General features: G+C 33.9%; 1 protein-coding gene across 3 annotated transcripts in view; it reads left to right on the top strand.

The window, feature by feature from the left end:
- The window catches only part of PCMTD1 (protein-L-isoaspartate (D-aspartate) O-methyltransferase domain containing 1), a 65,364-nt gene extending 51,179 nt beyond the window's left edge, over positions 1-14,185 (top strand). For all 3 annotated transcript variants that reach the window (XM_011372122.2, XM_023537817.1, XM_011372123.2), the window contains 3 exons: positions 1,109-1,280; positions 3,604-3,727; positions 11,055-14,185. In XM_011372122.2, coding sequence (XP_011370424.1) covers positions 1,109-1,280; positions 3,604-3,727; positions 11,055-11,422 — 664 coding nt within the window. In that variant the 3' untranslated portion in view covers positions 11,423-14,185. The remainder of the gene's footprint in view (positions 1-1,108; positions 1,281-3,603; positions 3,728-11,054) is intronic.

Here is a 14,185-nt window from a genome sequence, read left to right as displayed (position 1 = left end):
TCTTAATGTCAGGGATCATAATGTGAATGTGTTTTAATGAGTTTTAATGGCAACTTACTATGTAATAAGTTTATTAATTACCAGAGAACAGGATATGTTTTACAAAGTAAAAATAATTGTGATTCAATCAGTATCATTTTTCACTGCATGCTGAAACTTAATGTAAAATTCATCCTCAAATGATAGCCTGATTTTGCTGTGTGGTCATATTAACTTTAATCAACTTAAAAGTAAAAGGATATTCTATTAATTTAAAAAAATGATTACATGTTTTATTAGAGTATTGAGGTTTTAATTATATGTCATTTATTAGAGAATATTTTCAGATTTGTCAGAATTTAAGTAATAAAGAAGTCTAAATAGGGAACTTTGTAAAAGCACAACTCTATATACCATGAACCAACACTGTAACCAGGAACAAGTCATCAGGATAAAATGCCTTTGCTTGGAAACCATATTTCTTCTTTGGTTGCACAGGGAGACCTCAGGGGCCAAAGGAGCAGTAAGAAAGATCACTATTCATTCTGCTCTCTGTCCCAGTCCTATAACATAGCTCTGCTAAAATTTACTAGGAAAATCTCCCTAATCTTAGTGGTTGCAAGGGTATATGGTCATACTGGTGTCTTCCTGACAAAGCTTTGCCACTGTTAACTGCAGCAAAAATGTCAAGCACAGATGAATACTGAACAAGCCCTTCCCATTTCCACTGGCACCTGAGCTTTTTTTGGAAAGGGCAGTGGAAAGTGAAGCCTTTTCTCTCTCTTTTTTTTTAATCCTTGTGATTCTCATTGTTATCATATATCATTCGTGGGGTGTCACAAGATTGTAGTGTGATGGACTTTTTATTTTTTAAGTCTTCAGTGAGGTTTCAGTGTGGCAAAAAATAGGTTATGTTTTCAAAATATGTATACTGTATCATTGATAATAAAATATATTTGATCAGTGTGAAACTTTACAAATGTGATATTTCAGTCAAATTTCACAATGATATTTTATCCTTAGAATTAATTTTGGTAACTTCACTATTTCAAAGAACTGGATTATGTTTAATTTTTTACATTAATTTTTTTCTTTAAATGAATTAAAATATATTTGTTTTTCCATACAGATTTGAGTTCTGTGAACCTGCATTTGTGGTTGGTAATTGCCTCCAGATAGCATCTGACAGTCATCAGTATGATCGAATTTATTGTGGAGCTGGAGTCCAGAAAGACCATGAAAACTACATGAAAATATTACTAAAAGTTGGAGGCATTCTAGTCATGCCTATAGAAGATCAGGTAACTTCTACTGTCTTTTTGCTTAATGGCATAAGAAACAAACATATTAGTTTAAGATGGGAAGTATAATATCTGTAAAAGTACATTGCAATTTTTAAAGAAGAAATACTCTTCTTAGGTGTGTTTACATAGAAAAACTTTGAAATGAACTCTTAACTATTTAACCAAAGCAGATATAGAAAAGATTCCTATATTAGGATTAGAAGAGACTTGGTCTTTCATCAGAGCTTAGCTACTGCCTGTATGGTGAAGTAGTCCCCCCTTATCCTTGGTTTCAGTTACCCATGGTCAGCCATGGTCTAAAAATATTAAATGGAAATTTCCAGAAATAATTTTGAGTTTTAAATTGGATGATATTCTGAGTAGTGTGATGAAATCTTGAGCCTTCTTGCTCTGCCCTGCCTGAGACATGAATCATCCCTTTGTCCATCATTATCCACAATATATACACTATCTGTCCTTTAGTCACTTAGTAGCCGACTCAGTTATCATCAGATCGACTGTTGCAGTAATGCAGTGCTTGTGTTCAACTTTTATACTTAATAATGACCCCAAAATGCAAGTGTAATGGCAATTTGGATATGACAAAGAGAAGCTATAAAGTGCTTCCTTTAAGTGAAAAGGTGAAAGGTCTCAACTATTAATAAGGTATTGTATCATCTCACATCATCACATGAAGATGGGTGAGTACAGTACAATAAAGTACTTTAAGAGACCACGTTCACATAACTTTTATTATAGTATGTTATAATTGTTCTGTTTTATTATTAGCTGTTATTGTTAATCTCTTACTGTGACCAATTTATGAATTAAACTGTATCATAGGTATGTATATATAGGAAGAAAATATTATAAATAGGGTTCAATGCTATCAATAGTTTTAAGCATCCACTGGAGGTCTTGGAACATGTCTCCTCTTGATAAGGGACACTATTGCATTTGCTGAGCTGCTCCCTCCTTTTCTCACCTGGAGGCATTACATTGAATGTGACACTCTCTACTAGCTGCTCCATTTCCAACATTCTTTAATTCTTGAACATATAAAGTAGAAATACTGTTTGGGGTTTGGTTCGGACTGCTTAACTCCACTAAAGTAACAAGTAAATTTTAAATCTTTGTTTAGACTCATTTGAAAATACTTTTCAGCCATTTGCCTGCTGTGGTGTGGAATTGTTAAGTATAATATATATATGAAATACTACTTTATTCAGAAAATGGATCTTTCAAAAGCAAATTCTTTAAAAATTTATAAAAATTATTTTTAAAAATATTTTTAATATTTATATTTACCCAAATATGAGATGTTTAAAACACCTTGTGGTTTATATGGTAGAAGATAGATTTTCTAAGATGCCTGGTACCTAGCATGATGTTTTGGAGTTTATATATCTTGGGGGGAACAATCCCTTCACATCACAACATGTTATTTGCATCTAAGTAGATTTTACCATTTTCATGTACTGTGCTTTGCAGCAAATCATTTGTCAGTTATTAAAAAGACCTAATATAAAAACATTCATAAAAAAACATTCCTGGAAAAATGTTGTTACTTGACTGTTCCCAGAGTTGAGATTCTCAGATAAACAGTCTTTTCTGTTTTTCTTTAAAGCTATATTTTTTGGACATTTAAAACATGGCTTGTGCTTGCTTCGGCAATACTAAAACATGGCTTTCCATTTATGTTTTATTAAATATTGTTATGTATTGTTATACAAATGTAAAATATAATAATGATTTTTATAATATAAATTGAAAATGTTAACTTGATCAAGCCATGTACTGAGCTAATCTTTTTTTACCAAGGACTGTTGGCGGGTGTTTGCTGAGTAAGTGCAACTTCTAATCTTATTGTGACTAATTACATTTATTTGTGAAATATCAAGTTGAGATTAGAATATCTTATTACCATCATGGAAGATCTTGAAGTTGACTCACTAGTACAGTAATCAAAACATGGTTTTATTAACATAATGCTTTAACCAAACAACTGAACCTATGTGAAACATATTTTCGGAGCCAGTGGCAAGCATGAATTGGAATAATACCACTAGAAGCCATCAGACCCCAAAAATGATATGCAGTCACTTGGCCATATTTGGATATTCTCTTTGCCTTGAAATATCTATCTTGAACAGCAAATATTTGTGATTCCTTCTGTATTATGTTATAGTAAATACTTAAATGAAAGTGATTTGGTTGCATTCAAATACAAGTGATTATATAGCAATCATTGGCAATTATTTCATTAAAACAAAATTGTGACTGGAAGGCAATTACATTTCCAAAATTAAGCTATTCTATTTCTTTTTTTCCCTCTAAATAGTTAACACAAATTATGCGAACTGGACAAAACACTTGGGAAAGTAAAAATATTCTTGCTGTTTCATTTGCTCCACTTGTGCAACCAAGTAAGAATGATAATGGCAAACCAGATTCAGTGGGACTCCGTAAGTAACCATTGGTCCTTTCCCATTGAACTGTGACTTTAACTTTGATGCTCAGCATTTAATGAACTATATGATTATGAAGAAATAAATATATATGCAGTAATATATTCAGTGGGTTTAGTCAACTATTTTTTTCTTTTTTGATAAAGCCCCTACCTTGTACCAGATACCGTTAGCTGCCTTCACAGAAACATGACAAGAAGGGGCAAGTTAAACAAAATAAATTTAACTCCTTGCTATAAGTGGATAGAGTTAGTTGTTTGAAGGTAGAAAAATGGTGGACTATATAGAAAGTATTGATGGAGGAAAAAGAGGTATCTAAAGTTTGCCTGGAACAACTAGCTGAGTAATGGTACCATTGTTTGATGTTTGGAAGACTGCAGGTGGAATAGTTTGGAAATAGGTGTAGGAAGATCAGATATTTTATTTTGGCCATATTCGAGTTTTCTATTAGCATATAAATATCAGGTAGTCAAGTGAGTGTACACCTACTGCACTTGAGATTAGAATATCTTATTACCAAGGGAGGTATAAATTGAGAATCCTCAACATAAGGATGGCATTTTAAGCTATGAGAATGGATGAGACCACTTAGGGGAGAGTGAAGATATAGGGAAGAGGTATTAGGATTGAACCTGTGGTCCACCAAATTCAGAGATGAAATGGAGGAAGATGTACTAGCAAAGGAAGGGCCAGAGAGATGGGAGGACACAGTGAGCACAGTGTTTTGAAACCAAGAAAGAAAAGTTTTTCAGAAAAGGGAGTGATCAGCTTACTGAAGGCTAGCTACTAAGACCTTAAGAAAGAAGAAGAAACCATTAAGTGAAGTTCTTAATAAATGAACCTTACCTTAGTAGAACTTTTGCTTTAATTTGCTTTTTAATTGAATTTATATCATAGGAACCTGGGTTTGTAAAGAGATTCAATTTTATTTTCAGTTTTCATTTTACCTTCTTTTGAGCTCTGATTTTATGGCCCTTTGGAATGATATAAAGAATTATATGAAGTAGTATTTTTAAAGTGCTTGGCATGTAATAATTGCTTAATAAAAAGTAGTGTTGGGATTTGGGGAGGATCAGTAAATTATACCTGTTTATCCCTGCTCAAGTTCTTACCAATGGAAAGATGGACTTGGGATCAGAAAGCTAGGAATTGAAATGTCAGCTTTTGTTACCAACCAAAGTAGGTGGGAGAATATGGTTTAAGTCTCCACCCTTAAATTAGACAGACTTACCCAGCCAGTTACCCATAACACTGGCTAAACCCCCTACTGTGTGAGCTTACCCTCTAAACATGTAGGTAAGTAGAGCTCAGTGTACGTACTTGTAAGTAGACATATCGTAATGAGGGATGAGATCTCATATCTGTTTTTATTTACCTATGTTCACAAAACTAATCATTGGCAGAAATAGGACTTGAACTCCAGTCTAGTCAAAAAAGATAGATTTTGGGTATGCTCTGGGATCAAAAGAGACTTCTTTCTTTCTAGACCTAGAATTAAGTAATTGTCACTTGTATTCAAATGAGTTATACTATTATTTCAATGAAGTCTACTTTTCTTGTTGACTATATACACCCCTCTCCACATATATACTTGTGTGTGTGTGTGTGTGTGTGTGTGTATGTGTATATGTATAACGTATATACTACATAGTATATAGTGGACTATGCTATAATTATTGAATACTTAAAAATCTCTGTGCTAAAAGCAACAGTAGTAACAAAGTAAAACTATTTTCCCTCCTTATTTTCCAAGTATTGGAATTATAGTTTATGACACTTTTGTTAAGCCTATTCAAACTGGTTGGAGAGTTGTAAAGAGAAGCAATGAAAAAATTCCCTGACAATTTGGTTTCGACAGTGGCCTAACCATAAGCATAATGCGCATCATATATAACTTTACTTACAGAGTTCCTTGTAGATTTCTGCATAATGGCTATTTAAGTGTTTTACTTTGTAATTGACACTATTACAACCTTCAGCATTCTTCTTTTTATCTGATAATCTTCCTAATTTAGTTTCCTTTAGAAGAGTCTTGGTTGTAAATGTGGTTTTATAGTAACACATTTTAAGAATGGCATGGATGATGATGTGCTTTAAACAAGCATTTTTGTTCTTCCTCATTTTTAAGGATGTTAACACAGATTGATCTGGGTAGTTAATAAGACTGTCATTGGTTGGGTTTATTGACATTTGTAACTGTGAATGTAAAGTAGGAATAAATTTGGTAGAAAAGGACAAAATGGGAGAAGAGCCTAAATTAAAAATAAAAGTCCACCATACTTCTGAAATATTTATAGGTAAAATAATGTCTAAATTTCTTATCAAAATAATATGGAGTGGGGATAGGAAGAGGAAATGGGAGTGCTGATGAAGTCAGGTTAGCCACAAGGGATAATTGTTGAGGCCGACTGTCAGGTATATGGGATTCATTATACTATAAACTCTATTTTCGTTTATATTTGAAAGTTTCTAATAAAAAATGAGTTAAGAATTATGAGTTTTTAAAAAATAACTTCATATAGTAATGTTCTTATATTACTTCATATAGTAATTTTTTCATATAGAATGAAAAAATTTTGAAAATTTGTCAAAATTTAATAGAATATGTGGAGAATAAGAAAAGTTTCATTTTTTGTTTAAATAGCTTTCTGGTCATAGAACATTATTTTATTAATCATAGGGTGTTAAAATATGAAAGAATGTTAGTACCAAAAGCCCCTAAGAAAATATACATGTAAATCCTTTGCCAAATGTATTTTGTAGCTATGGAATTGCTCGTGTGAGCAGTTACTAAAATGTAACAGTTCCCCAAGTTATGCCTGTATACTTAAGCCCTTATCACTCACACTGACTTTGAGTCACATGATTTATACCCTCTTTAATAAAGAATTTGTACTACCATAAAAAAAAAGTAACAGTTCCTCAGATTTATCACTAATTTTTATTCAACTTAAAGGCATATTCCTTTCTCTTTTTTGGTATAGAACAGTCTAAAAATAAGGACACAGTGCTTAAAGTTCAGGGCAGGCCCTTTAGGAGAGGTAAAGGAAAAAATGCTATACCAAACTAAAAGAAAACTGTTTTCTCTGCATACAACCCACCAGTATTTCTGTATTCCAGATGTGTGGATTTTTCCACACACAGCAGTGCTTCAATTTTTTGTGAATACCAATGAGGTATCTATGATCTCATTGATGTTCACAAAAAATTGAAGCACTGCTCTGTGTTTCAATCTTTTATGTCTGACATAGCCAGTCTTAGCACAGACCCCACAGGTTAAGAGCTCTGTCCCAAAAGTCTTAGCACAGACCCCACAGGTTAAGAGCTCTGTCCCAAAAGACTTCCCCCTCCCTCCAGCTTCAGATACCAGTTGCACATCCTGTGTCATCTGTGTTTCTGACAACGTGCTATAAATTAGAGGTTCCCGTGACCACCTCCTAGAGTTTGATAGTTTGTGGCTCACAGAACCTAGGAAAAGTTTTACAGTTTACTTACTAGACTACTAGTTTATTTTAAAGCAGGAACAGCCAGATGGAATTGATGCATTGGACAAGGTATGCTACCTGCTTCGTACTTCCACGTGTTCATCAGCCCTGAAGCTCTGTTCACCCTTTTGGTTAGGGTTCTTTATGGAGACTTGATTGATTAACTCGATCTCCAGCCCCTGTTTCCTCCCTGTGGGGGGAAAGGGGAAGGGTGCTGAAAGTTCCAGTTCTCTAATCACATGGTTTGTTCCCCTTGGCAACCAGCCCAGTATCCTTAGGGGTTTACAAAGTCACCTTATTAACATAAACTCATGTGGGGTTGAAAGGAACTCCTATGAACAACAAAATATGACTCATATAACTCCTTTCACCTTTATGATCTTATTTAGGAAATTTCAAGTGTTTTAGGAGCTCTGTGTCAGGAATGGGAAGCCAAATGTATATTTCTTATAAATCACAGTATCACAAGGAATTAAGGAGACTCCATAAATTTTGGCGCTGTACCACATTGAGCTATGTGAAGTTGCTTTTTTTGTAGGGTAAAAATGGCCAAAACTGGTTGATTGGAGGGTTTGACCTAAATAAAATGTCTTTTTCAGTCTATGTTAACAAATGAACATGAAAGTGCTTGACTGCTAGGTTCTTATAAAATCTGTATAGAGATTACCTTTTGGGAAATGAATAGAGCTTACACGTATGTGTTAGAGATAACCTTAATTGTAATTATGGAGTGAAAACTTCAAAATAAGATTTTATAGCAGTCAGGATTAGTATTATCTGGTCTATTAAATTCTTATATCTGGAAGCATGGGAGTGTCAAAGAATAAAAAATATTAGGGATTTTTGAATAGGTAAGGCTGAGGATTATTTAGAAGTTTTTGTATCATTCAGAAGAACTTTGAAATGAAGCTCATGTGGATGCTATTTTTGTACTTATGAGTGTTAGAAGCTACTGAAGTCAAATCTGACTTCTTTTCAACTCTGAGTCTAATTGGTTCTTTATGAAGTTCAGGTATTCTGACAGTTTGGGATTGAAAAGTTCATCATTGTAAGAGTGTCCCTGGAATAGCAGACAGTGTTGGCAGAGAAAAGAACATAATTAAGGAGTTTAAAGAGAATACCAATAATGTGAGAGAAGTTCAAGAGACAGCTGAGACGACTAATTATAGCTTCTATTTCTTAACTCCTTTATAATTTCCAAAACTCTGAAAGGTTTATTTTCTACCCTCCTCTTTTGCAGCATTCACTCACAATTCTAGGCCTTTTCTTTGTTTATACTCCCTCTTGGGTCGTTGCTTTCCTAATCCTTGCCTGTCACGATGGGCTGGTGACTCCCACATTTCTATCTCTGTTCCTGACCTTGCTCCTAAATCCCAGCCATATTTAACTGCTTGATTAGAAAGGAGCATAGACTCTGAAGTCACATGCCTACATTCAGGTCACAATTCATGTCACCTATGACCTCTGTGACCTTGAGCGAGTTATTTAACCTCTCTCTACTTCATTTTCCTCATTTAGCATTAAGTGAATTATTGCATATAAAATGTTGTCATTACTGTTCCTGAAATCTGCATTTTTGATATGTAATAGACACTTCAGATTTAACACAAACTAAACAAGTATTTTCTTCTCTCCAAACTGTTCTTCCCCTTTGTCATGGTCAGTAATTGACATTGGCATCTGCCTTTTTGATTGGGCCCCAAACTCCCACATCAGGTCCCTGTCCATCCTGTCTTCAAAATATATTTCAAATCTGTCCACTTTTCTCCATCTTTACTGCCATCCCCCCTTACTCTCATCTCTTATCAAGTGTGGTCACATCTCACTGGATCACTTGGGTGTTCCAGCTGACCTGCATTCTTTCATTAGAATCCATACTCCACAGAGGAGCCAGAGTGTCATTTTCATTGTATTACAACCTCTGCCTTCTTAAAACCCTCCAATGGCTGCATGGCAAATACAATGTGCATTCTTTACCGAGGCCTACAAGACCGTGCATGATCAGATCTCTTAGTGTTTTCTTCCTGCTCTACACTTCATCTACACTAACCTTCTTTTAGCTTCTTGAATCTGCTAAGCTTGTGTACCTCTTAGGGCTTTGATAGTCCCTCTGCCTCAAGATATTTCTATGGCCGTTTCCTCATGTCATTTAGATCCTAGCTCAGACGTGACTATCAGGGAGACCATTTGGACTACTTAGTTGAAAGTAGCCATACCCTGATGTTACTTTCTACACCATTGGTGTGTTTTTTTTCCATATTCCCTGTTTTTTTCTCCCATAATTATTTGTATCTACCCCCTCCCCCAAATATATAATCTCCATGAAATCAGGGACTTTCGTAGGCTAAATCATCCACTCTGTATAACTTTAACAATTCTAGCATATAGTTCTTTAACAATACCTGGCATATATTTTAACACATAGTTGTTGAATGAATATTAAATAACTTAATGAACAATTTTGGGAGGTAAGCAGAGTAGGTGGTATTTTACATGTTTTAAGATGAGGGATGAGATCTCATATCTGTTTTTATTTACCTATGTTCACAAAACTAATCATTGGCAGAAATAGGACTTGAACTCAAATTGTTGTGTGTTGTTTCCACTTCATATAGTTGGGCGGAGGTCCAAACGAAAAAAATGGTTTCAAGCTAAACCTACCCAATATAGATCTTTGGAATTCTTTTCCATTTTAGGTTTCAGTAGGGAGTTGAAAAAAGACAATTTTGTAAGAAAAGATTTTTCTTTTCTCCACATGTAATAATGCTGAGAGATCTTTGAATTGGTCTAAAAGATCTCCTACTCTGGGGTTTTAGGAAAAGCCGCATCTACTATTGCAGGGTGTATCCAGTTTGTGATTGGCCATAGCCCCAGGTACTTGGGTATGGTAGGCTGTTGCCGTGAGCCTTGGATAGGATGTTGTATTGTGCAAGGCTGGCTCCTACAGGGCCCTGTGGGATGTACAAAGGGGAGATGCCACAGCTCTTCCCCTCCTAGAGCTTGCAGTCTGATGGCAAAGACAGACCGTATACGAGTAACTACACAAGGCAGGATTTCAAATGTTATAACAAGTTTGGAAGGGAGGTATGCAGAAAAGAGTACCAAAAGTAAAGAAATAAAAAACAAACAAGGATTTTTTGATGCTGTTTAACTGAGGAGGATTGTGTTTTGTTTTGCTTAGGTATTTGAGAAAGATCTTAGATAATAGTTTAATTTTCCCAGGGGAGAAATGAACTTTAGGTAAAAACTAGAGAATTTATTTATCTATGTATAAAGTATTGGAACAGGCTACAAAGAAGAGTATGTAGTTCTAGGGCTTATTTATGCATTTATCTATCTGTGGGAGATGAGAGTGAAGAATAAAGGATGTGTTTCAACTTTGTGATGTACACACAGGCTTGTATCTAAAATCATAGCTTTAGAGCTTAGACTCAGGCAGCTGTTTTAATGTTGCCTTTGAGTTTTTTAATAGACTTTTTCACATCAAAAAGTATAAAAGAAATACGTATGGTAAAAATCTCTGCCGTTCTTGTCCCCTAACTATTTAACTCTCATGTACTGTTTATAAGTTCTTATTTTTCCTTCCAAAGAATTTTTATGAATATACATGGAGACATACACATCTATACATAAAAACTTCTGCACTGTCTACTGTTCTCAGTACTTAGAATGGTGATTGGCATTTGGGAAGCAACCTGAAATCTTTGTTATTTGAAAGTCAGAATTTTTATTCTTTCTTTGTTTTCTAACATTCACTAAAAGATATATATATTTTGTTCTGTGGGGAAATGAATAATATGTTTTATTTATGTTTTGTGCGTGTTGTTTGTTTGTTTTAGCCCCCTGTGCTGTCAGGAATCTACAGGACTTGGCTCGTATTTACATTCGACGCACACTTAGAAATTTCATAAATGATGAGATGCAGGCCAAGGGGATTCCTCAACGGGCTCCACCCAAAAGGAAAAGAAAGAGAGTTAAACAGAGAATTAACACTTATGTGTTTGTGGGTAATCAGCTTATTCCTCAGCCTCTCGACAGTGAGGAGGATGAAAAAATGGAAGAAGATAACAAAGAAGAGGAAGATAAAGATCACAGTGAAGCCATGAAACCAGAGGAGCCTCCTCAGAATTTACTGAGAGAAAAAATCATGAAGCTCCCCCTCCCTGAATCTTTAAAAGCTTACTTGACATATTTTAGAGAAAAATAACTTAAATCAAGAAGAAAGAATGCCTACTGATAATTCCTTTAGTCTTGAAAATGTAGCATTTGTTAGAAGTTAAGAGGAGAGCAGTCTCTCTCAGAGCGAATTATAGTGGGAAAAAAGTATAACTTGTTTCTGTCTTAGTAATACAAATAATGTATTCAGTGATTTAAAAAATCCTTTTATAAAATATATTTTTCTTTAAATCTTGGAAAAATTACTGTTTTAACTCAGTGACTTCAAGAGTGGAATGCAACAATAGTCAAGACTGTGTACTATAAATCCTTTTCTGATTCCTTACAGATTTGTAGTCGTGAGGATTAGATTTAATTTTATATAAAGTTAAATAATTGTTAAGCATATATGATCTTATTTGAATTGCAGTTATTTGCATTTCCTCTATGAAAATTTTCTTATCTAACGAAATCAAATACTTTGTAGACCCACTTACCATACTTTTTTTTGCAGTCACTATTGCTGAGTTACTCTAGATGTATTCCGGGCATATATGAGTGCAATAACAATACAGATATTGAATAATTTAGCTTTAAAAAAAAGTTTCATGGAATTCAACAGCACTGCTACTTTTGCTTTTGAATCTATTGCCAAAAGACATGGGGAAAATATTCGCTTCTCTCATAGAGATTTTAAGAGCACATCAAGTGATTGATTAAAGTAAAAAGTATATACTTAATACAACTCTTAATTTGTATGGACCCTTTACATTTTCAGTATTTAAAAATAATGAGGTTATATTACTCTCTTGAGTTTTAGAAGATAGTATATTTAGGACTTTTTTTTCTGTAATATACTGTATAAAGTATTTAGTTTAAAAAAATCCATCGTTCTATGACTGTTGATAGCACAGATGGTGAGTGAATAAGTACCAGTGATGGCCACTTTTTGGATCATGTTTGGTAGCACGGCCAGAGCAGATTTGGTCAGCAGGGTGCACTTTAGCAAGTGGAACTTCTAGTTCATCTGAGTATTTATCTTTGACAAGGTAGGGCTGAGCTAGCCTACATTTGCTTTAAAATGCATCTTTGTAGTAGAAGAAATACTCACAGAAATTGTATGTAGTTTAGAGTCATAGTGTAATCTTTGGGACCTATGTTGTGCTCATTTTATTTCTTCCCATGTTTTTCTTGTTATTTCTTTTGGTAAAATAATGATTTTCATTTTTTGCTTAATGTCACATACTTAAACTATCCATCATTTGAATGTTAATTGTAGCTTATCAGTGATAACACGGGTAGTGAATGCCATTATTAGTTTCTTTTCATCCAATTAGGGCCTGAAAACAGTCATTCCTTGTTCAGAAGGTATACGCGTATAACATATTTAGTAATTAGTATTACAAGGATTATATATTTTTAAAATGAAAAATTTGAGAGTGTCACTTATTACCACCAGCATCACTATTACAATAGTTGTTCAAATATGTTTAAAGAAACCCAATCAGTGTACAGTGAAGGGATTATCTCTCTGCAAAGATTCAACTATTAGTAATATATAGATGGTTTCAAAAATTTCAACTCTGGTAATTCACATCTACCAACAAGTATTTGAAATATTCTAAGTATGAGTTATCCCAAGTAAATGAGCATATTTTAGTCGTGTGAAAGTAATTTCATGAAAGGTTATTTGTTTTATACCAGTGACTGACAGAGGCTATGAGTTGAGAGTATCTCCACAGTTTTTCTCAGATGATTACTAAGCTGTTATTTAAAAATGCCCCATCTCATTTCTATCAAGGAAAAAAAAATTTATAAGTTGTCATCTATTAAAAATGTTGATTTCATATTGAATTAAATGTTAGTTTTAGAATTTTGATCTTGAGTTCCTGGTGACCAGGTATTTTTATCTATTACCACCCCCAGCCCCCCCACAATACACACATATACATGTGCATGTGTGCAGACACACACAGACTGTTGTTTTTGGAGCTGTGGTCCAGATATGGAAACACTGATATTCTTAAAGGATGATTTTACTGTTCAGGAGAGAGTTTTTGTTAAGGATAAATTTGAAGATTGACTTTTTCATATTTTTTTTTTCTGTTGACCTTGGCAAAGTATTAAGTAGATTTTGTGATCATTGCATATTTTTGGTCATTGAAATGTATCTTCGTTTTTTCAATGCATTCATTTTACAGTTGTGACTTTAAAGAAGTAGAAATAAAAAATGAAAATTCAAGTGAAATTTATCTATTAATGGAATATTAGAATGATTAAGAATACGTTGGGGTTTGTGTTTATTTTTTTAATGCATTCATGTTTACTTGAGTATAGGTAATCGTGCTTTGTAAGTGGAGAAGTAGCAAATAAAGATGAAGTAGAATTAATTGAAAATGGTGAGGAATATATTCATGCAATTTTACAGCCAGATAAAAGAATAGAAATAATCTAATTCAGTCTTATTTTGCAAGAGAAAGTAGGCCTAAGAAAGTAGCATGGTTTTCCTAAGTCAGACAGCTAGTTGGAGTCAGCTCGAAATAGCATTCAGCATCTGATAAATCCCGAGAAGTTTGTCAATGGCAGCATAACTACTAAGAAAATAAATCTACACTGCTTAATTGGTCAATATATTTCATTCTAGTATTAATAAAGGAAAATGCCATTAAAATGGCATATACGGTGATTAAAATAAAATATGAAAAATGTAAGTGTTGGTTTCTAGCTGTCTGAGGGAATAAAAGCAAAACCTGTTAAACTATGGGAAGACTTGGAAAATTATTTTAAATAAACAATTGCATATAATTAAGCATAA

Source organism: Pteropus vampyrus, unplaced genomic scaffold, assembly GCF_000151845.1.
Source record: "Pteropus vampyrus isolate Shadow unplaced genomic scaffold, Pvam_2.0 Scaffold201, whole genome shotgun sequence".
Lineage (NCBI taxonomy): Eukaryota > Metazoa > Chordata > Mammalia > Chiroptera > Pteropodidae > Pteropus > Pteropus vampyrus.
Note: the sequence above shows the minus strand (reverse complement) of the source record. Positions and strands in the feature narration are given on the sequence as shown.